Below are 23,770 nucleotides of genomic sequence, written 5' to 3'. Positions count from 1 at the left end.
TCTTCGTGACTTGAGTCTCTTTTGGGTTTTTTGCTCTCAACTATTTTGGTCAGCCTTTCGTTGGCACCCGTGGAGGATACTGTAAAATTTGTGAAAAATTTAATACAACTTATGATTTTAACATTTGTGAATCATTCGTTGACATATCTCCACCTTCAATATTTTTTTCTCCTTCAATATATTACATCAAGAGCAACTCTTTGTGGACCTTGTCTAAAATAAGTGAGAGGTGTTTCAATTTCTGTATTGATTGTGAGCCAAGTTCTGCAATATCGTAGAATTTCATCACCAACTTGCTTTTTCTTATCATTGGATCATCCTGTGTCATTACATGCCCATTAGAATTTGATATGTCAAGAATAACCAGGCTCTTAGCATTGATGCTCCATCTCTCTAGAATATAATGATGCGATAACATATCTAATTTCGATTTCTTCCCAAGGACACATAAGATATGCCTATAAAAAATCCCAACAAACTCAAACATATGACATGTACATATTGTTTTCGCTTCTCCACTCTCCAAGGTCACATAATAAATAGGTTTTTCTTTGTCATTTGGTCTAACTCCGTATCTCTTACTTTCACCCTCTTTGTTAACTTTAATTGATTTGTACCGTTGGCTATTGAATAGCTCATCTTGGAAGATCATGAAAGACTTCCTTCTATAGACTGAGGCCGCATCTTCTTCAATTTTCCATAATGTTTTCATAACCGCCCTTGTTGACTTTGTTCACACGTCCTTCTCTTCTCTTTCTCTTTGAAATAATGTGCATCTAAGGCTTTCTCATATTGATGCACAAAGTCACTTACTATCGTGCTCGAACGAACATAATCCTTAAAAAATTTATTCATACTTTCACTCATTTGAGTTGTTAACATACCACCACAAAATGTTGTTCACAAATAAGCCAGAACCCACTTATCCCTTCGGTTGTAATGATTTTGCAGCCAATTATTATCTACTAGACCATACTTCGCTAGTATTGAACTTTATTCCTGTTTGAACTCATCAATCGTTATTGTCTTATAGATACAATGATGGACCTCTTTTTGAAAATCTGAAAACTTGTTATATACATGTGCCAAATGTTCTGAAATTTTTTGTAAAATATCCCACAAGCACAACCTATGAGTTGTATTCGGGAGTACCTTGCCAATAGCCTTCGCCATCATCTTGTCATCATCAATAATTATGGTTGAAGGGGTATGCCCAAGCATTGCCTATTGCCATATTTTCAATAACCACATATAGGATTCAATGTTTCATTAACTAACAATGCACAACCAAACATTATAGTTTGATGATGATGATTAACTCCTGAAAATGACACAAATAGTGTCTTATAAATATTTGTAAAGTACGTCGCATCAAAGGTGACAACATCCTCAAAATATTGATATGTAGCCCTTGATCTTGCATCCGTCCAAAAATAACTTCCCATACACCCATTTTTATCAACTTGCATAGAATACATAAACTTGGGTTCTTTACACTGTCGATCAAGAAAGTAGGCAAACAACCTTTGTGCATCTCCCTCTTTAAACAATTTCCTTATTTTATTTTTCAAATAATTCTTGACGTTTTTACCAATACATCTAATGTTAAAATCACCACCTGATTCTTTACTCAACACTAACATTAACTTCATTGTCGGTATACCGGATTCATTCAAAGTGAGAATAAGTTTTTTTAGACACGCGTCACTCCTCTATGTCAACAAAGCAAACTAGTACTTCTCGGTGTAAGTAGCTCATGATTGTGTTCAAGGACGAACTTGCATACTGTCCACTTTTCACCATCATTTTGTATACACATCGTTACTTTACTCCCAATCTTTGTCTTAGCAGATTTAGGAATTTTTCGTTCTTTTTGTTTCCAACTTTCACGCTAAAATCTTTTCCTTGAGCAAACATACTCTACTAGAATTAGTTTTCTGCCCTCTTTTGATAATCGAGTATGGTTGGTCTTCATTACAAAACCTTTTTGTCTTGCATACACCTTGTAAAATGCTTGAGCGTCTTCTACCTTATCAAACTCCTTCCCAACAGATAGCTTAAAAAGACCATTATTCGAACTGGAAATTGTATTTACTCCATCTCCATCTCCCACATTAACTCCATCTTCCACATTCACTCAATCTTCCACCACTTGATCTAAATCTTCCACTGTCACTCCATCTCCGACATCCACTCCATCTCTGACATCCACTTCATCTCCCACAATCACAAAATCTTCTACATTCATATCACATTGTTGTACTTCAATTTCAACCTCAATATTATCATCTTCAACTTCTGGACAGTTTCTACTCATTATTATTTCAACTTCATCACTGTTCGAACTCGACAGAAAATCCTTCATTACAACATAAAACAATGTCAAATCAATCAACATTAGATAACATTACCAAAACACTACCACAATACAAAAACGCTTGGACACTAACATAAATGTAAATAACAAAAGTTAAATGATAAAAGTCACTCCAATCATGGGATTTTTGTTGTTGTTGTGAAACAATTTTTTTATTATTATTTATAATCTGTAGGTAAAAACAAGATAAAAACATAACAATTCTTTGAAATTAGAATGACAGATCATGAAAAAAAAAAAGCATGCACCAATATTAGAATTTCTCCCTCACGCTGGGTATTATTTATAAGCTGTAGGTAAAAAAAGCATTGAAGCTAAAACAATCCCTAAATGATTGGAATTACAATCTCAATCCTATTAATGCATTGAACATAACAATGCATGCACCAATGGGCTAAATTACAAGAAGTCAAAACAAAATTTAATAGGATTTGAAAATGCAAACCATGTGCGACGGGCTAGAGTAATTTGTTGGGCTGCAATGGGCTTGAGAGATCAGCCGGGCTACGACAGCTTGAGACATGCTTCGAGGGGCTGGGGATGTGCAACGGTGTAGAGTGCAAAGGGGGTTGCGGTGGTGTGGGTATTGGGGATTCGGGGGTGGTTTAAGCCTCCGAAAAAATTTTTACAGTGGATTTGATTTTGCTATCCTGTAATGTGGCTCATGAAATTTAGATGAAGATTGTTGACGTGTCGGCTTCTCATTTCTTATTGTTAAGGGTCTGAGAACGGCTTAACCGTCCAGAAGAGGGACTAAATTGAAATAATTAACCTAACTCTCTTGCAATTCTATATTAAATAAAAGGTTGTTTTGTATAATTGGATTCCATTTTTAAATGAAGTGGCATGTTTGTATTAGTTGCTGAATTAAATTGTAAAAGAATTATAAGAGAGTTATAGGCATATTATTATCCATGTCAAACTTACATTGACAAGTGTTTAAGGTTAAGACTGTTCATCAGAGTATGGATCCGGTTACCCGGTTATACCCAAACCCAAAAGTATAATGCAGCCCGAGTACCCACTTGCCGGTCATAATCCTAGCGAGTAATCGAAGGAATCCGAATTTTTCAAAACCTAAAAATTTGGTTACCCAAGTTATACCCAAGTGAACCAAATTTTACTATATATATATATATATATATATATATATATATATTTAAATCCAGATATTTGGATTGGGCATAACTTATTTAAAAAAAATAGATAAATCCAATGCAGAGTTTAAATCATGTATCCACCTCATATACCCATATCCGCCTTCAGATATGGACGAGTGTATAATCTAATTATCAACTCAGATAAAATTCGAATAATCACCTTCAAAATCGGATTATTGGCCCAAATAAATAGTACTAGTTGCGGTCACATCCTTTGTTGTTTTGTAGGATACATTACATTAATCACTAGGTTTGGTTTGGTTAGTAAGTTGAAATGGTTTATAAATAATAGTGAGATATTTGAGTTGAGATGAGATGAATTATAAATTATTTGAATTATAATATTTTATGAGATTTTGGAAAATGAGAGAGAAAGAGTTGAATAAAAATATTATAAAGTTCAAATATTGTTAGAATATATTTTTTAATATTATTTTTATTTTAGAATTTGAAATTTTGAATTTGAAATTTTGAATTATTTTATGTGTTTTGTTTGAAAGTTTTAGAAAATTGTAATAATTAGATTAAAGTTGAAAATTTAAAATTGAGAAGTGTTTATGTTTGTAGTATTTGGATATTAAGATGAGATGAAATTTGATGAAAACATCTTTCTATCCAAACTAGGCCTAAATATGTTGGTGTTCTGGGAAATAATTGTTGTCCTTGTCTCGACGAAAATTCCAAAGGCCTCATTTGGTTACACAAATGAAATGAGATGAGATGAAATAAAAGTTAAAAGTTGAATAAAATATTGTTAGAATATAATTTTTTAATCTTATTTTTGTTTTGAGATTTGAAAGATGTTGAATTGTTTTTTGTATTTTGTTTTAGAATTTGGAAAAGTTATAATAATTAGATAATTTGAGATGAGATTAGATCAAATGAGATGATTTATGAAAACAAATGAGGTCTTAATTTTATTATTTTTGGAAAATGAGAATATATATGTTTTTTTAGAAAATATAACAAAGAATAATGATTTTTATTAATTCGAGAAAATAAAACAAGTCACGAAAGAACATGGCTCTAAGAGGACTCTCCATCTTAAAGGGCTAAGTTGGAATGAGTAGTGTATATCCACTCCATAATTCTTCGTAGGTAATATAAATATTAATGGAAGTCCATTTATATATGCAAATATATTTCCCATAAGAGATTAATATTAATATAAGTAAGGGTGACATCATGTGATACGATTCGTGAACTCAACACAAATATGATACTAAATTAGTGGGTTTGAGTTTGATGTTAATAGGTTTGGGTCAAAACGGATTGACCTATTAAGACACGATTTATAAACAGGTCAACCCATTTTGACTCGTTTAGATTTTATTTTAAAATTATAATTTTATTATTGTTGAGTTGTAATATTGATATTTTTCAGTATCCTTATGTTTTTGTTGTTGAAATTGTAATTCTGGATCTATGCTCATATATGTTATTATAGGATTTACAATATTGATTTTATTATATGTTAGAATTTGAGAAATATTGATATTTTGTTAGTTGGTAGTCTACTTTTTTTAATATTGTGGCACTAATAAATATAAATTTTAACTTTTGTGTGAAATTATATTAATCATGTCAAATATGTTTATGTCTGTTAGCTCAACCTATTTATATGAAATGTGTTTAAAAGAGTTATGTTGTGTTGACTTATTTCAAATTAATTATTAAACGGGTCAAAACAAGTGACACAACACGATCCGTTATCTAAATAAGTTGAGTTATAGTTTGAAAGTTTGATACGTTTAATTTAACAAGTTTGGTTCGGATTGACCTATATAATCAAATATTCATGACTTGACACGACATAGATATGACTCAAAAACCCTTATTGTCACCCCTAAATATAAGGGCTCTTTGCCGCTTTCTCTCTCTCATATTCTTTTACTTTTAGGCAAAATTCTATCACAACATATACACTAGAAAACAATAATAGGCTTCCCTCTAAGCCAATAAAGAAAGAACTATGATTTAAAAATTAAGATTTTGAAAAATCTAAAACCTTGTTTGGATTTGATGCTAATTAGACTAATTTTTAATATATGATCCAAATAGGAAATTTAAATGATAGACTCAGATCGAAATCCTACTCTTTAAATTCTACCACACAATTTCTCATCTCCTCCCTATATGAACAACTGTAATAAAGTTTTATTACCTTATCTAAGCCACTTATTGCATGTCCATATGTATCTTTCTTGAAAACTCGTGGTCCGTAATGAATTGGTTGATTCATATTATGTAAATGAATGACGAGATCATTACGGTGAATAAATAAGACGATATTGTCCATTCATTTTTTAATAGGATATGTCAAGTAAAAGTTTTTATAAATATTGTAAGAACAACTCATTAAACGACTTGATATTTTAGTTTCAAAGAGTGTTTATGCAGTTTAGAAAACGATGTGATTAACATGTGCATATAATAACTTAATTATTACACTCATTTATTGTATATTTTATTATTTCCATATAAGTATTTATTGGAAAGAGAATTAGATTTCGTTTGTTTTCTCAGATGAGATTTTTTGAGATAAATGTGAACAATATTGAGATATTTGAGTTGAGATGAGATGGTTTCTCATCTAAAAAATGTATATTTTTTTTACAGAGGTGAGATGAGATAGTTTTAACTTTTTTTAGGATTGATAAAGTTGTGGGTCCCACCAATTATTGTGTGTATTTTTAAATGATTGGGTAATAGTTATTTAAATATATTCCATTAATTAATATCAATTATTAATAAAAATAAGAAAAAATATTTAAATTCCAAAATTAAACTTTATATTTTAAAATAATTTTTCTATTTCCAAATTTGTAATAAATTCAATTCAACTTGGGATGTATACTACAAAAGAACCACGATGCCAGTTTATCGGCTTCCAAAAAAGCAAATATTATCCATGGGACACAACACATAGTTACCTACGTACAAATCTTGACAAAAATACACGCACAAAAAATACTACTTTTTCATGTTATTAATTCACTATATAATAACGCACATTAAATGAGAAATCGTATAAACTATAGATAAATCCTTGATTTTGTTAATTCGAGAATCCATCACAGCAGACACTTCTATATTGCTTTTATTAAATTCAAATTATACAATTTATTAATGTTATAAATTGCAGTGTGTGTGTAAGATGATCTCAATTCAAAATTAACACATGTCATCAAATAATTATATTCAAAGCGCATTAAATAGTACTAATATTAAATATTGTAAAACATATACTATATTTCAATAACAAGTACACCACTACAATATAAAGAAAATCACACATACACCACTACTTTTAATTGCACGTTCAACGACCACCCCAATATGGGCCACATAGGTATGGCAATTCCATCTCTTATTACAGTCATAGCTTGGGCTGCTTGAATCGTCATGTCCAAATTACAAGATGGCCTTGCCCCATCACCAACATACTACTCAATAACAGGGAGTTCCCTCCTGCTCTAATACTAAAATAACCAGTCATCGGGAGTCACCGTTCTAATGAGATTATGCAGCGCACATGCTGTCACGATGAGTCCTTGCCTCCCAACGGAATATGCAGACATTAAGTTTAAAATTTTAAATCGTTCCTTATGTACACCAAAAGTGCGATCGATAATATTATGAAGTTATGAATCACAGTAATTAAAATAGTCTTTGAACCTAAGAAATTGTTGACGTTGACTATAGTGATCACTCATGTGATACTTTTCTCTGGGATAGGGAAAAATTTTGAAGTGCATGAGAAAGCATAATCGACTAAATAATAACTAACTAACCACATTGCATCCAAAACACACAGTGAGATTACTTGAAAGGGGAAAAAAATCACAAAAAATCAATCATTTTTCCATTAAATAATATAAGAAGTTTACCCTCAGGCAGCCATGAAAATTGGGCGAATCCTTCACTCAACGCATGGAGGAAAACACGAGCGTCATGCGTTGGTCCCTCCCATATGATGTATATAAATGTAAACTTCGTATGGAAGTCACATATAAACAATACATTTTGGGTAACTCGCCCACGCTGGTTTCTAAATGCCTTAGGTACTTCAGCTAGTACTACAACGTTCATTATAGTGTCGTCCATCGCACCCCCACATCGCTATCAACTCAAAAATAAAATCGTTAATAAAAAAATATCTTAGATATATTTAATTACGGTTTCAAATGCACTACTTTCAAGTTAATTATTTGTTGTTAATAATGGCAAATTTAAAGGAAAACTCCTTATCGAAAACCAAGGAAAATTTAAGTGGTTGCCTGCAATATAGGGATGCACCTCATTTGTGAAATTTCATTGTATAATATGTCTTCCAAGCTCACATAGCACCTTCGTCACCTTTCTCACATGTTTATTAATTGTTTGACTCAAATATTAAAATCGGTCCTCGACAATTTATTGGCCCTGTGCGTGGCCCACAAGTAGACAAAACATGGCTATAGATTCATCCACGGTCACCGATTGTCTAGAATCACGCAACAACTGATATCTACGTAACAATGAGCATAATATGCGAAATGTAGGTACCTCCATTTAATTTTCTGAATGTCCATTCAAAATTCATATAATAATTTAATCTCCACGAATGCCCTATGTTGTGTTGTGGCATTTTATGATCCCATCCCAGTCGAGAGGTTACGATCCTAATAAGGGTGATTATTTCAAGTACACTGTACTCATCACCACTAAAACTCCCTTCATAGTCAGAGCTAACATCTTCTCCATCAATGTTCGTGTATATTGTTAGACTTCCTAGTGGCCAATTATTAGCATCCATTGTCTAACATGTTCAATGAAGCTGTTGTAAAAAATACGTTAGAATACATACATGGGTAATATATTAATTACATTACCATATCAGCAATTTCAAACATTACTATTAAATTTAAAACACATCCACAATATGCAAAAATTTCAAAAAACACAACATTACATTAATAACGCATCATACAAGCATAATACCATGTCATCTAGTATGTTCAGATAGCAATTAATAATCTCTAAGATAGATGTAATAGCAAATGATATGAAAGCACTAAAATAATCCTCAACAATACATGGCCCACAATCGCCTACGCACATCATCCATGGCCAGAAAGCCTCGTTGGACCCTAGGATCAAGTAAGTGGTCAAATGCATGGTTAAAGTTCTCTTTTCGCAATGGAGGCTAAAGTCCCTACAAGAATGCCACACAATGACCAAACAAATCCCAACTGTCATTACTATCCATGGTCAGTCTCGATCCTTTGCTACGCTTTCTTGTTTATGACTCCGACCTACCCTCATAGCACTTCTATTGTACGACCGTTGTACGCCTAATCTCATCGAGGTAGTTCAATATGTCTAGATCCACCTGCCTGCTTGGCTCTTCCTTTTTACGCCGATGTGACAAGTGTGTCGATGGTCTCGTAGAAGGTGTCCCCATGTTCATGGAAACGTCTATATCGTCAATATCAGCCTCCACTCTCGGTCACGCCCAGTACAGGGTCCCAACGTCACTGCTTTGCATCAAGTTGACACTCTTCATCACTACTTGGGAGTGGTTGGCTTGACGCTTGATGGAGTGTACCAGTCGCAATTGACGTGCCAAAAATCGTGCAAAGGTCCACATATAGTGGGCAGCCCATTGTCTAGAACTGCTTCAATTGTGGTTTCGCCAAATTCAAATATATTAATAGGTTTTTAGAGATTGGTTATGAAGACATAAAAATATAAGGAGATATGTTATTTCTCGTGTAAATATGGTATTTAATTTTTTATGACAATCGGCATATCTTTACCCTAATGACATTTGCTCAATGCTCATCACTGCCTATCACCGTTTTGGTGTTAGGGTCCCATCCCATACCATTTTGGAACATCATGTCGATGAAATGTCATGGTCTCGTCTTAAGCCTTTGTAATTTTCCCTTCACTTGGTTCACGTCATATGCCCTTATACCCACAAAAGTAAGGCATTGAGCGTACAAAGTGTGATCCCTACTTGTGATCTTTCATGCCCGTAATGCACCAGTAAGGGTGTCCCCATACAACATCTTAATGAAAATATCATTCATCTCATCTGCCCATTACTCACGATCAGTGTGTGTATTTTCCGAATCGTCCATGTGAAATAGCTAAAATGCACAAAAAGATATATAGAGGATATTGTGTGTAATATAAGTACAAAATGCACATTAGTTACAGGTTCGATAAAAATGACACATAAGCTAGTGAATAATTGCAACAAATAATATAAATTAATGCATATGAAAAGATGACAAAATTTAAAAATTTAAACAATAACGAAAGTGGGTCATACATATAGAGTGTGATTTACACAATACCTCGTATCGCTAGGAAAACAACAAAATAAAGATACTTCAGAAAACACCAACTACCAATTTAAGAATATGAAGTACTATCTGAAAGACAATATTGGCAACACACAAAGTACTATGAAGGTGCTTATTTGCAACTTCAAGGTGAAAACCAAGGTTTTTTTGGTTAATGGGTAATCAAAAGATTTCTGATTCATAAACTTTGTCCCAATGGTTCAAATCTAATAACTGAAAATTCCAACTCCTAATTTTTCTAAAGTAGTAAATTAAGCATATGCTTTCCACCCTTCATGTGATGTATTCTTGTTAAATAATAATAATAATAAAACTCAAAGCGGGTCATGCAAAAAGACCCATGCTTACTTTGAGCCACGTTCAATGAAAATTTCCTTGTACAGGATCATGCATCACATGATTTTAAACCGTTAGAAAAGTAGATGCTTTTTTATTTCAGTACTAATACAAAACTAATCCCCTTACAACTTCAGTAGTCAAACTTCTAGGTAGTCGACAGCACATCCCTTTTACAGCACACAACAAGTAGCAATAGAAATGGACAACCAAGCCCACATGCACAATTAGGCACATACTTGTCATAGGCTTATAACTAAGAACATATCAGGTCAACAAGTATTCAAAACACCTCATTGCTGCAGAGAAATTATTCTCTTTTTTATTTTCATTTTATTTTAGCAGAGACACTGAGACATCATTAAAAGAAGATCATACAAAAACAGGCCGACCTTATCTGCCACTCACATGCACATGTGCATGTAGAAAATGCCTATAAAAATAATCGCACTCATTCTAGTAATGATTAGTCTACAAATCAATAGGTAAACTCTTTGAAAACAACTACCATTCCAACTTTAAGTAAACCATACAAAAGATTTTTATAGTCTACCATTGGTATAATCATATCAATTAACTTGATTTTTGATCCATTCCAACCCATGCTTTGAAAAAGGCTCAACATATACTCAGTAAGCTAGATCTCTATGTATGGCAGTTCTAGTTATGAACTTCATTTTCCAGAATTCTGCTAAAACATTTTCCTGAATTCTATATACTAAATGGGAAACATCTAAAATGTTCAAACTCATATCTGTTTCACTTTTGTTCAATATCTAGTCTCTGGACCTACACTTTCAGGCTAGTTTGTATAATAGATCAAACTAGGGATAGGGTAAGAAACAAACAGATAGATGAAAATGGCATATGTATTCAATAGGAAAATAGAAAAGGCTTTCTTCGAAGGGAGCTCCTCCAGCAATTGAACAGTAGAGAAAATTATCAAGGTTCCAGATAGTTCTTTAGGTTGTTACTATGCTAGATATACTAGTGATAGGTATAGACTAAGATATCCTTCAGCACATGCTATTACAAAGAAAAATAAAGCAAATAGTAAGATAATTCCTAGGTTAGGCCCTTAGCCCTTTCAACAGCCCATATCATCCCATAGTCTCTTCTCGTAAATCCAGGAGCTTCCTTAAATCCCAATTACGTCCAAGCATTAGGCCGAACGCATGCCCAAGCCTTAAGCTGAACATGCTTAAGTCTTTTGAACTTAAGCCTAGGGTTGCCGACATTCCCATCTCAACACTTCAACACATCTCTTCGTTTAATTCCCCTTCTATCTTGGCATGTAACAACTCTCCCCCCCCCCCCCCCATCAGAACACCTTGCCCACAAGGTGTGGATATTTGGTGCAAAGCTATGTGTAGGACTCTCATGAAACTTCGTCTTGGCTCTGACCTGTCCAGTGAACTAAAAGCTCTTCGATCGACATGTTCTTCACCTTCCTCAGTCTTCGAGTATCTGGCTCAGGCTTCAAGATCCCATATTTATCTATGGGTGGAAGTGTTGGCCAGCACTTCCATGGAATGATATTGACTTGTGGCCTTATTTTTTTCTTCATTTGTGAGACGTGGAAAACGTCATGAATTTGAGCTAATGCAGGCAGTTGAAGGCGATAAGGTACTTCGCTACTCTCTAGACCGCCTAAAATGGTCCATAAAAACGTGGTGAAAGTTTCAAACTTTGATGGTGTCAAAGGGAGGACTGCCTCTAAGGTTGAAGTTTTAGGTAAGCCCAGTCACTGACCTAATATTGCTATTCCTTCCTTCCTTCCTTTGTTTGCATACCGTTTCATCCTTTCTTGAGATCTGATTAAATTTTGTTTCAACAAGGCCCAAAGCTAATCTCTGTCACGCAAGGTAGTTTCTACTTCCTCTAACCCTGTTGTTCCTGATGTGTAACTAGTTAGCTTAGGGGGCTTGTAGCCATATAGAGCTTGGAAAGGTGTGAGTTTACTCGAGGCATGCTGGCTCGAGTTGTAACACCATTCTGCTATGGTCACCCATTTAGACCATTCCTTCAGTCTATCAATGACATAAGACCTCAAATAGTTCTCTACCCATTTATTAAAAACTTCGATTTGACCATCTGACTAAGGATGATAAGCCATGTTGAATGCCAATTCGACCCCTTGTAGTGATAGGAGTTCTTGCCAAAATCGGCTAGTGAAAGTAGGATCCTTGTATGATATAATGGAATTGGCCATAAAATGGAGTTTGAGGAAAATTTGGGCCATTGTCTTAGCAGTGTATGGATGGGAGATAGGAATGAAATGAGAGTATTTGGTAAACCTATCAACCACTACCTATAACGCACTAAAGCCACCACTGTTAGGTAAGCCCTCAACAAAGTCCATGGTTATGTCAGTCCATGGTGTTGAGGGTACTGGAAGGGGTTGGAGAAATCCATTGGGAATGGTGTATCCACCTTGACAGTTTGGCAAATGTCACACCCTTTTAAAAATTTCCTCATCAAATTTAAATTTCTGGTCAGGCCAATCAAAATCCCTTTTAACTCTGTATAAAGTCTTGTCAAAGCCCAAGTGGCCCCCTAGGGGACTTCCATGTAGTAAATCCAACAGCTTATGGATGAGTGTGGGGTTGGCAGGAATGTAGACTCTGCCCTTGTAAAATAATATCTCACTTTTGACTGCATAAGGGGATGGCAACTGCCATTGTTGTGCTTTTCCCATAGGCTCTTGATTATGTCATCTGTAGCATATAGGGCCTTGATCTTCGTCATCCAATCCCAGTTTGGGATAGAAATTAGAGACACAATCACCTCAGATTCAACCCTTGCCTAGATAAGGCATCAACCACTTGGTTTCTTTACCCTTCTTGTATTCCACTATGAAGTCATAGCCCATGAGTTTGGAGATCTATTTTTGCTGCATGATAGTCCCTACCCTTTAGTCTAGCAAAAACTTTAGGCTTTGGTGATCTGTTTTGATAACAAAAGGTTGGTCCAAGAGGTAATGGCGCCACTTCTGAAATGCAGACACTAGGTCTAGAAATTCCTTTTCATGAGTAGAAAGCCTTAAGGACCTTCCCTTCAAGGCTTGGCTAAAAAATGCTAGGAGCCTCCCTGCTTGCATAAGTACTACCCCAATAGCCTCTCTAGAAGTGTCACATTCAACGACAAAGGGCTTTTGAAAATTGGGTAGAGCTAAGACTGGGGGTTCAGTCATTGTTGTTTTGAGCTTGTCAAAGGTTGTTTGAGCTTCCTCATCCCAAGTAAAGCTGTCCCTTTTAAGAAAACTGGTCAGTGTAGCAGCTATAGCCCCATACCCTTTCACAAACCTTCTGTAATAGCTTGTGAGACCTAAAAAGCCTCTCAAGGCCTTAAGGTACTTAGGTGGTGGCCAACTTAACAAGGCCTTGATCTTCTCAAGATCTGCTCTAACTCCATGGCTAGAAATCAAATGGCCAAAATAAGCAATCTCAGTGCAACCAAAACTATATTTACTCAGCTTAGCAAAAAGCTAGTTGTCCCTTAGGATGTTAAAAGTCAACTGCATGTGGTGTAAGTGGGCCTACTCATCCATGCTATAAATCAAAATATTGTAAAAAAAAAAACAAAAATAAACTTCCTTAAGTGAGGTTTAAAAACCTAGTTTATCAAACTCTGGAATGTTGAAGGGGCATTGGTTAAGTCAAAAGGTATAACCAGAAATTCGTAGTGCCCCTCATGTGTTCTGAATGTGGTCTTAGGGATGTCTTCAGGTTTCACCCAAATTTCATGTTAACCCGACCTTAAATCGAGTTTAGAGAACACTTTGGTACCATGTAACTCATCCATCAATTCATCCACCACAGGAATAAGGTACTTGTCCTTCACTGTGACGTTGTTTAAGGCACGGTAGTCAACACATAAATGTCATGTGCCATCAGCTTTCCTCCCCAACCAAACAAATGAGGAATAAGGGTTTTGACTAGGTCTAATTACACCTGATTCCAGCAATTCTTTTATGATCTTTTTTATTTCATCTTTCTGGAAATAGGAGTAGTGGTAGGGTCTAACAGAAATTGGTTGAGTACTAGCTTGTAGGGTGATATTGTGGTCGTGGGATCTAGTTTAGGGAAGGCCAGAAGGAAGGGCATATATGTCAGGGTAAAAGTTGAGAAGCTGATGTATGGGTTCAGGGGTAACGTTTTGTATATAGGTTCGAGGGATATGTTCTATTAATTGAAGCGGGACCCTTTTTTTCAGATTATTTGCTTTGTTAATTATCCCTTCTTCCATCAATGTGCTGCCACTCAGCCCCCTTAAAATGATTATATTTTGTTTGTATGAAAGCTAAATGATGAGTTTATGAGAATTTCATAGAATAGACACTAGCCCTTGCAACGATTGCACACCGAGCACTACATCACAACCTGCTAGCACTAGCAAATACATGTCAACAGTGAACTTTATGTCCTGGACACTCACTTGCACCTCTTTAATTTTGCCCTCATTTTAAACCTGGTCACCAGTTGCCACTTTCACCCTAACTTTCTCATCACACAACACGTTTAGGGGAAGTTTGGATAGTATTGCTGGATCCAGGAAGTTGTGAGTACTTCATGAATCAATTAGAATGGTAGCTGTTTGGTTGCCTATCTTTTCCACAACTCTAATAGTTTTAGGGTTCAAGGACCCTTTAATAGCATGCAATGAGATTTCTGGATTTTCCCCAGAATTTGATTTGTGTCTACTGCATATCTGGTCCTCTTCTTGACCAATGTTTAACCCCAACACCTCCAACTTCATCCTCTATTTCTTTAGGCTTGGACATATGTGACCTGGGGTCCATTTGGAGTTACAATGATAGCAAAGACCTTTATCTCTAGCATCTTTCATTTGACTTTGGCTAATTTTGTGGACTGATGCTATGACTTTGGCTTGGTTTTTTTGGTTATTTGTGACCTGGGAATGTTGGGGAAATTTAAGGTAGGCTAGTTAATGGTGATGTGAGGGTGGGTTTCTGTATGGTAGTTTTTTATGGAGAGACACATTCTCTTCTTGAATTTTGGCAAGCCCATAAGCTGCAACCAAATTAGTAGGATTAAACATCCTTACTGTCAAATTCATATAATCTCTAAGGCCATTGAGAAAATATCTTGACTTGTATGTCTCAAATAACCCATACAGCCTGTTGGACAAGACTTCAAAATTAGCTTTATATTCTTCTACCCTTCCCAACTATCTTAACCTAGTTAGTTATTTCATTGGATCATCATAACTACTACGACCAAATCTGACTAATAAAGCTTGAACAAATTCATCCCAACCAGTTAATTCCCCAGTTTCGTCTAGGTCTTGAAACCAGACTAGGACTTCCCTTCCATGTGAAAAGACACTAATCATAGTCTATGATGTGGAAGAGTATTAAGAAATGTGAAAAAATGGTTTACTTTATATAGCCATCCATGGTGATCATCCCCTTGAAACACAGGAAACTCCAATTTGATGGATTTAGGCTAGATCTCGCCATTATGAGGTATTACTTGTTGCCTATTGTTTTCATTGTGACTAGAGGATCCTCCTGATAGAGTTTTGTTGACACTGTGCAGATCTGCCGCCATAGTAGAAAACTGAGCATCATAGTCTCTATTTGGGGCTGCATGGCCAACATTTCCACTCTGATGGTGCTAAATTGACTTTTAGTGTTTTTGATGTGGTTTTTTGTATTTGTTTTTAGAGAAGTGAGACCTTCATGTAAATATTTCAAATGTGTACCTTTAGCCATTGGATTCAAGGTAGGAAAGGGACTCTGGATACTACTTGTAATAGATCAAACTAGGGATGGGCTAAGAAAAAAACAGATGGATGAGAATGGCATATTTATTCAATAGGACAATAACAAAGGCTCTTTTCAATGGGAGCTCATCCAGCAATCGAACAGTAGAGAAAATTATCAAGGTTCTAGATGGTTCTTCAGGTTGTTACTACGCTAGATATACTAACGATAGGTAAAGACTAAAATATCCCTCAACACATGCTATTACAAAGAAAATGATAAAGCAAATAGTAAGATAATTCCTGGGCTAGGCCTTCATCCCTTTCATAGCCCATAGCATCCTACATCTCTTCTCATAAATTCAAGAGCTTCCTTAAAGCCCAATCACGTCCACAACTTAGGCCCAACGCACGCCCACGTTAAGCCAAACATGCTTAAGTCTTCTTAAGTTAACCCTAGGGTTGCCGACATTCCCATCTCAACACTTCAACACATCTCTTCGTTTCTTCCCCTTTTATGTCGGCATGTAACAATTTGTTGTCAAGTATATGCACCAACATTTATGGATATCATATGCTTCACTTAAAAAAGCAAATCCAAATACAATATAAATTGGAAAAGTCTCAAAAAATAAAGAAGTGAAAATAATTAGACTATGCTAACATGTTTATAATCAGCATAAGGAGTGAAGAATCAGCACAAGTGCTAGCATGGTATATGGACTATGTATACCCAATGAACCGAATCTCAAAAGAATGTCCCCATAAATCAATAATCCAATGTCATGCATAGAACATCCCAAAATTAAAATCCATAATATGACTAGACAAAAGAGTATCCAACACGAAGAAAAAAAAAAAAACATGAAATGTTTTCTGAAACTACATCTACCAAACAGCCAAATCACATTTAAAAAAATCAAACATGCTTTACAAGAGTTGAAAAAATGAGAAAGGCCAAAGAAGAAAACATCTTGAAGTTGGGCCAAATTGAAACGACTAAGATTGTAATCTCACCAGTCATGAAGTCAAATCCAACCATACAGAGAGAGACTACTCCAGAGAGAGAATCAATTTGCTTAAGAAAAATTGAATATAAGGTCTCACAAACAAGCATAATGAAAAAAATATCAAGGATTAATAGCATATTTTTGCTCTAGAATAATGGAAATACCCAGGGTTAATAAAAATGCAAATCCAAAATGGGAGACGAGGTCTACTTACCTAGATTGAGCAAGTCTTCAGAGCCATCATGGCTGACCTATGGGTGATACGCCGTTTATGGGCAATGACAGTGGTGCATCGTGGGGTCGGATTAGTTCTGGTGGATATGCTTGGCTTGGGCATCTTCAATTTATAGACTTGTTCTGAAATAACAGAGGCTTCACTACGCACAGAACAACCCATGATTCTCGACAAACCCACTGCCCAAAATCAAGCAGGAATGACAAGGTACCTGACGTCAGTTGTAGGTAAAGCCGAACCCACTGCAATTGCAGAGAGCATGGGAATCTAGACTATTTGAAGCCACGCGATGGTACTGTTGTTGAAAAGGGGTGAAGACCATTTCACTATGTTTTGTTAGGGCTATAAGGAAATTGTTGCACTGTGTAGAGGGAGATTTGCACGGCGTTGTCAAACCATGTGATATAGGTCTGGGCAACTATGTAGGTGTCAGGCTTGGGGAACGAAGGAGAAAGGAGGGTGCTCTACAGAAGGAAAAAAGTTAGGGCAACATTGGAGGCGAGCTATGACTTACTAGGAGAGAAAAATTGAAGAAGCACATGGGTGTATCTGTTATTCAGTTGACAGTGTTAAGTAAAATCGATATAGAGTGTTCAAATAACTTCAAATCGGTAAAGATGAGATATAAATGATCATTTGCTTTCAAATCACTTCAAAGTCATGCTTTATTGAAAACTTTTAGGAACTATTCCAATTCAAAAATTTCTTGAATTTGATTGGGCTTTAGCTCACATTTTTATGGATTCTAAAATTAAACTTAAAAATGTTTTTAGGAGTATCCCAAAGTAAATAGAAACTAAATTCAAGAATATAAATTAATTCTTATGATTTCTATTTACATTTTAGCGTTCTAGTTCCTAGCAATTTCTATGCAAAAGATATGAAAGAGATAAGAAAATCACAAAAATAGGCTACCAATTCACACTTTCTAGATTCGTATATCAAAACAATTTAAGAAATCCAATAACCTATCAAGATCAATCCCCCTATAGAAATTCACAGAGTGTGTGTGTGCGTTTTCTAACCTATAACCATCTTACCACTAATCTTGACACATGCAACATCAAGAATGTCTCAAGCAAAAGGTTCAACTCCATAACTCACGAGTATAATAATGTTTCGTATAAGGGCTCTCTCTATGGAGTTGACAAGTGGTGTACACACAATCACATGGAGATTTAGGTAATTATGAATAAGCAACAAGTAAGTATTGATTCAACCATTCTTTCCACAAGCTTACTTGAGATCAAAACAGTCAAAACAAAATATTGTAATGTGGCTTAGGTTAGGCTATATGAAAAAAAATGAATGGAAGAAAATGATTCAAAAGCTTCTAGGTACATACTTAAGGAATCTTATTAAACATCTCAATAAACCACATTACTCACTTGATGTACTCTTCAGCCTTTCAAATCTTAGTATAATGCCTATTTTTCTTTTTCTTTTTTTTTTATAATTTGGTAAACAATTATGTCACCCTGGTATTTTACTATTTCTACCAAGTCTTAGTGTTTTTGCCTTTAAAGCTAACTCACTTGAACAACTAGTAACTCGTGTTCTTCCCTTTGTTTTTATTTTTCGCAAAGAAAATAATTCCACATCTAATACACACTTGGAAGTAAAAAGGATAGGAAAAATCATTGTATAGGTTATACTCTAATGTGGAGAGGTATGGATAATATAGGTATATGAAGAAAAGAAAAAAAGCTATATGTTTCTTGTCTCAAAGTTGGTTACTAGGGCTCTAATTGAAAGGGTTGGCTTGAAAGTCTCAAACGTTAATCCTAAGTTGACCTTCATCATATCTCAAGTATATCTGACATCACACCACAAACCATGCAATGATATTTTCAAAAGAAGTGTCCAATTCAAAAAAATCAACGAATGCTTATCACAATTTTCAGCATTTGTTGGCTCTCAATCCTCTCCAAAACTCACACATAATGACTTAAGTAAAAGAGCTCTCTAGATACATGTGTCGAACCACCATCTTACCACAATGATCAAGATGAGTTTGTTGAATTCACTAAAATGGCTATGTATGAGAATGAGCACACATGTGAAAGGATGTACGTGTGATGCTAATTAAAAAAAATAAATTATGTCACATGTAAAAGTATCACAGAGTTTCAACAAACATTTATAAGTGCATAATTTGCATCACTCCTAACTTAAAGGAAACATTTTCCTCAATGTTTAAGAATCAAAATTGAATGGTTAGTAATTGAAGATGGTAGAATACACCTGATAAAATTAAAATGCTTGATAACCCATAAGCTTTATGCTCGAGCTTTACAGGAAGGTGGCAAGGCTTTCCAAAAACAAGCCTATAAGGTGACACACCAAGGGGGTTTTGAAAGCTGTACAGTAGGCCCAAAGTGCATCAACTAGTCTTAAAGACCAATCTTTGCGATTAAGATTTATTGTTTTCTCTAAGATTTGCTTAATTTCCCTATTGGCAAGTTCTATCTGTCCACTTGTCTGAGGATGGTAGGCAATAGAAATTTTATGAACAACCCCATATTTTTTTTTATATCAAAGTCTCAAATGAACGGTTATAAAAGTTTGTGCCTCGGTCATTAATGATAGCAGTGGTGTACCAAACCGAAACAACATATTTCCTTTAAAAAAATTAATTACTGTCTTATTATCATTGCTCTTACAAGCTGCTGCCTTTATCCATTTTGACACATAATCTATTGCTACAATAATATATTGATATCCAAAAGAAGGAGAGAGGTCCCATGAAATCAATACCTCAACAATAAAAAATTTCTATTACTAAGATCGGATTTAAGGGCATCATATTACGATGGACAAAACTCTTAACTTTTATCACCTTCCGCATGAACGACAATAGATGTTTGCATCCTTAGACAAGGTGGGCCAATAAAATCCACACTGCATAATTTTTGCAGTGATTTTTTTCATTGATAAATGGCCCCCACAAGCTTGGATATGACAAAATTCTAGGACGCTAGTAATCTCTTCATCAAGGATGCAACGTCTTATAATTTGGTCAGGGCAATACTTGAAAAGAAAAGGTTCATCCCAATAGAAATTGCGTACCTCAGCCATGAACTTCTTTTTGTCTTGTGCGCTCTAATATGCCAGTATCTCGTCTTCAACTAAATAATCCGCAATATGAGCAAAGCATGGTAAAAATGAAATAGACAATAAATGATATTTCCTCTTTATCATGTTTTGCTTAATAAATGGTAAAAGACCTAACATCCTTTATTGTCCTTGGTATAGATAACTTAGAAATTAATTCAGTCCTAGATTGATCACCTTCTATCCTATTGGAAGAAATAATATGCCCTAAGATAATACTTGAAGGTACCATAAAGTGTCATTTTTTCCAATTCAAAACTAGTTCATTTTCCTCACAATGAGCCAACACTCTCTTTAAATTCAGCAAGTATGCATCAAAAGAAGTTCTAAAAATAGTCAAGTCATCCATAAAAACTTCCATATAATTTTCAACCATATCACTAAAAATGTTTATCATGCAGTGTTGAAAAGTAACAAGGGCATTACACAATCCAAATGGAATTCTATGGAAAGCATAAGTATCAAAAGGGCAAGTGAAAGTGGTTTTATCATGGTCTTCTAATGCAATTTTAATTTAACAGTAACCAGAATAACTATCCAAAAAACTATAAAATGGGTGATCAGCTACACGCTCAAGGATTTGATCAATAAAATGAAAGGGAAAATGGTCTTTTTGGGTGGCAGCCTTCAGTTTTCTATAATCAATAGACATCCACCACTCAGTTTCAAGCTTTGTGAGTACTAACTCTCCCAATTCAATCTACACCACAGTAACACCTGACTTCTTACGGACAACTTACGTAGGACTAACTCATTTACTATCAGCAATAAGATATTTAATTCCTGCATCTAACACTTCATTTTTTTTTTATTACTTCTTTCGTGGTAGAATTAATTCTGTGTTGAGGGCCTCTACGTAGGCTAGTTCCTTCCTCTAAATTAATTTTAAGGGAATAGACTAAAGGGCTAACACCTTTGATATTTGCAATGCTCCAACCTATGGCTGACTTGTGCTCATTTAAGGTTCAAAGTAATTACTCACCTTGAGATTCAGACAATTCAGATGAGATAATAATAGGAAAAGTATCACCTGAACCAAGGAAATCAGGTTTTAAACCCTTAGGCAAAGATTTCAATTCAACTCTTGGTGTTTTCATACTTGAAAGAATCTGTTTTTCACTTTTCTTAAGCAACTCCTCAAATTTCGGTTGCCAAGCCCGTATGTCATAATCCTGAGTTTCATAAAAAATAACACAAATATCAACAACATCAGATAAATCATTAATAGTATCAAACTCAAAATTAACAAGGAAATATTCAAGGGAATTAGAATCATGACTTGTGTGAACTCTCTTATCTATGAATACGTCAATCATGTACATTTGGTAGCACTCATTATCTTCTTTTGGTTGTTTCCCAATATAGAAAATATTAATTTCGAGAGTCATATTCCCAAAAGTGAGTTTCATTAGACTATTAATGTAATTAATAAGAGTATTAGCAGTAGCAAGGAAATGTATACCTAAAATTAAATGAATTTTAAAACTAGAGTCAGCAATAGAACTAATGTCAAGGATTAAGAAATCAACAAGACAATAAAACTTATCAATTTGAATCAAAACATCCTTCACCACACCTCGTGGTATTTTGATTGAACGATCAGCCAATTGCAATATCATAGTAGTTGGTTTGATTTCTCTCAAACCTAGCTGCAAATAAATGAAATAAGGTATCAAATTTACACTAACTCCTAAATTTAGCAACGCTTGTCCAAATTCATGATTCTCAATATTACATGCAATGGTTGGACAACTAGAATCTTTATACTTAGGAAGAATTCGTTGCTCAATTAAAGCACTAACTTGCTCTGTCAGTATTGTTGTCTTCTTAATATGGTGGTGTTTCCTCTTAACTGTACACAAATCTTTGAGAACTTTTGCATAAGTAGGAACTTGTTTAATAATATGCAAAAGAGAGAGATTAATTTTACTTGCTTGAGGTTCTCCAGGATTTCATTGCTAGGATTCAAAGTTCGCATATTCAATTTTAACACTTGAGAAAATGGTACATTAACTGTGCTCTTTATTACCTCGGCTTCCTTGGGCAGATCGGCACCACTTTTGCTTTGATCCTCTTCAAGATCCTTTGACTCAGTTGTTGGGATGTCTAAGGATTTACCACTTCATGTCACAATGACATTGACATCCTTTAAATTTTATTACGCCATATGTTAACATTGGGGTTTGGATTAAGCTTGAGAAAGGAACTTGTCACACTCATTCACACTCAAGGAGCTCATCAACTTAGATACATGGCTCTTTATCTTTTTTTTTTTTCAATAACATGCGTAATCAAAGACTCAAACTTTTAATTAGTTTTATCATGTGACTTAATAAAAGTATGTAAAGTATCTTCTAAGGGATTCATAGAAGAAGAAGATACATGATACAGTGTAAGGTAAGCTTTAGGTGGTTGTGCAGGTTGCTAGTTTTCAGACTTCCAGCTAAAGTTGGGGTGATTATGCCACCCCGGATTGTAAGTATCGGAGAAAGGTGCAAAAGTCATCTTGTACATACCCAATGCATTATATTGTTTCTAATACATTTTTCTCATTTCAACAAATGTGGGTCACTCTTGAGTTAGGTGATCTACCCCACCACACGCAAAACACGATCCAAAGAACTCTACACGAGTAGCCATGTGTGTTGGCTTTATATCCTTAGTTTTTAACACCTCTAACTCTTTAATAAGCATCTTCACCTTAGCTTTTAGATTATCCTCTTCCCTAAGATGGTAAATTTCACCACTAACTATTTGGATTTCCAGCAAATCGTGACTTATTTGTACTCTCAGTAGCACTAGGTCTGGTCCAAATGTGAGCTTTGTCAACAAGCTCATTGAGATATTCTATGGCCTCATCTAGATTGTTTTTGCAAAAACTCACCATTATACATCATCTCTATGAATTGCCGCTCTCTAAGTGTAAGTCCCTCATAGAAATAACTAACTAAGCGCCAGTTTTCATATCCATGGTGAGGACATATACTCAACAACTCTTTAAACCTTTTCCAAGCCTGATACAAAGTCTCACTATCCTTTTGTGCAAAGGTGGAGATCTACCTCTTCAAAACATTGGTCTTATGTTGGGAAAAATATTTGTTAAAGAAGACCTGTGTAATCTCATTTCATGATTCTATTGATTGTGGTTCTAGTGAGTACAACCAGCTCTTTTTTCTATCGTTAGAAGAGAAAGGAAAGAAGTTAAGTCTCACAACATCATCTGTACCATTATGACTATGAAAAATCGCAACTACTTCCTCAAATTCTCTAATGTGCAAATAAGGATTTTCAATTTTTAAACCATGGAAGATAGGCAGTAGCTGTATCATCCATATTTTAAAATCAAGCTGACGAGTTTGGCTGGAAACATTATGTATGACGGTGTGATTGTGCATGTAGGGAGGAGGTAATCCTGAAGAATTCTAGTAGGTTGATCTTCGTGTTCACTCATTTCC

At 35.0% G+C, this 23,770-nt stretch overlaps 1 protein-coding gene and 1 non-coding gene across 2 annotated transcripts; one reads left to right on the top strand and one right to left on the bottom strand.

Annotated features, from left to right (window-relative positions):
* Positions 1–2,137: 2,137 nt before the first annotated feature.
* LOC121235441 lies at positions 2,138–23,202 on the bottom strand. Its single transcript, XM_041131788.1, has 6 exons — positions 23,067–23,202; positions 22,345–22,421; positions 21,298–21,487; positions 13,987–14,071; positions 13,339–13,645; positions 2,138–2,359 (listed from the first exon to the last, which is right to left on the bottom strand). The coding sequence occupies exons 1-6, from the start codon at positions 23,200–23,202 to the stop codon at positions 2,138–2,140; spliced, it is 1,017 nt and encodes a 338-aa protein (XP_040987722.1).
* Positions 23,203–23,279: 77 nt separating this feature from the next.
* Positions 23,280–23,386, top strand: LOC121236256. Its single transcript, XR_005934697.1, has one exon. It is a non-coding gene; the product is annotated as a small nucleolar RNA R71 (small nucleolar RNA).
* The last annotated feature ends 384 nt before the right edge of the window (positions 23,387–23,770 follow it).

Source organism: Juglans microcarpa x Juglans regia, chromosome 6D, assembly GCF_004785595.1.
Source record: "Juglans microcarpa x Juglans regia isolate MS1-56 chromosome 6D, Jm3101_v1.0, whole genome shotgun sequence".
Taxonomy (NCBI): domain Eukaryota; kingdom Viridiplantae; phylum Streptophyta; class Magnoliopsida; order Fagales; family Juglandaceae; genus Juglans; species Juglans microcarpa x Juglans regia.
Note: the sequence above shows the minus strand (reverse complement) of the source record. Positions and strands in the feature narration are given on the sequence as shown.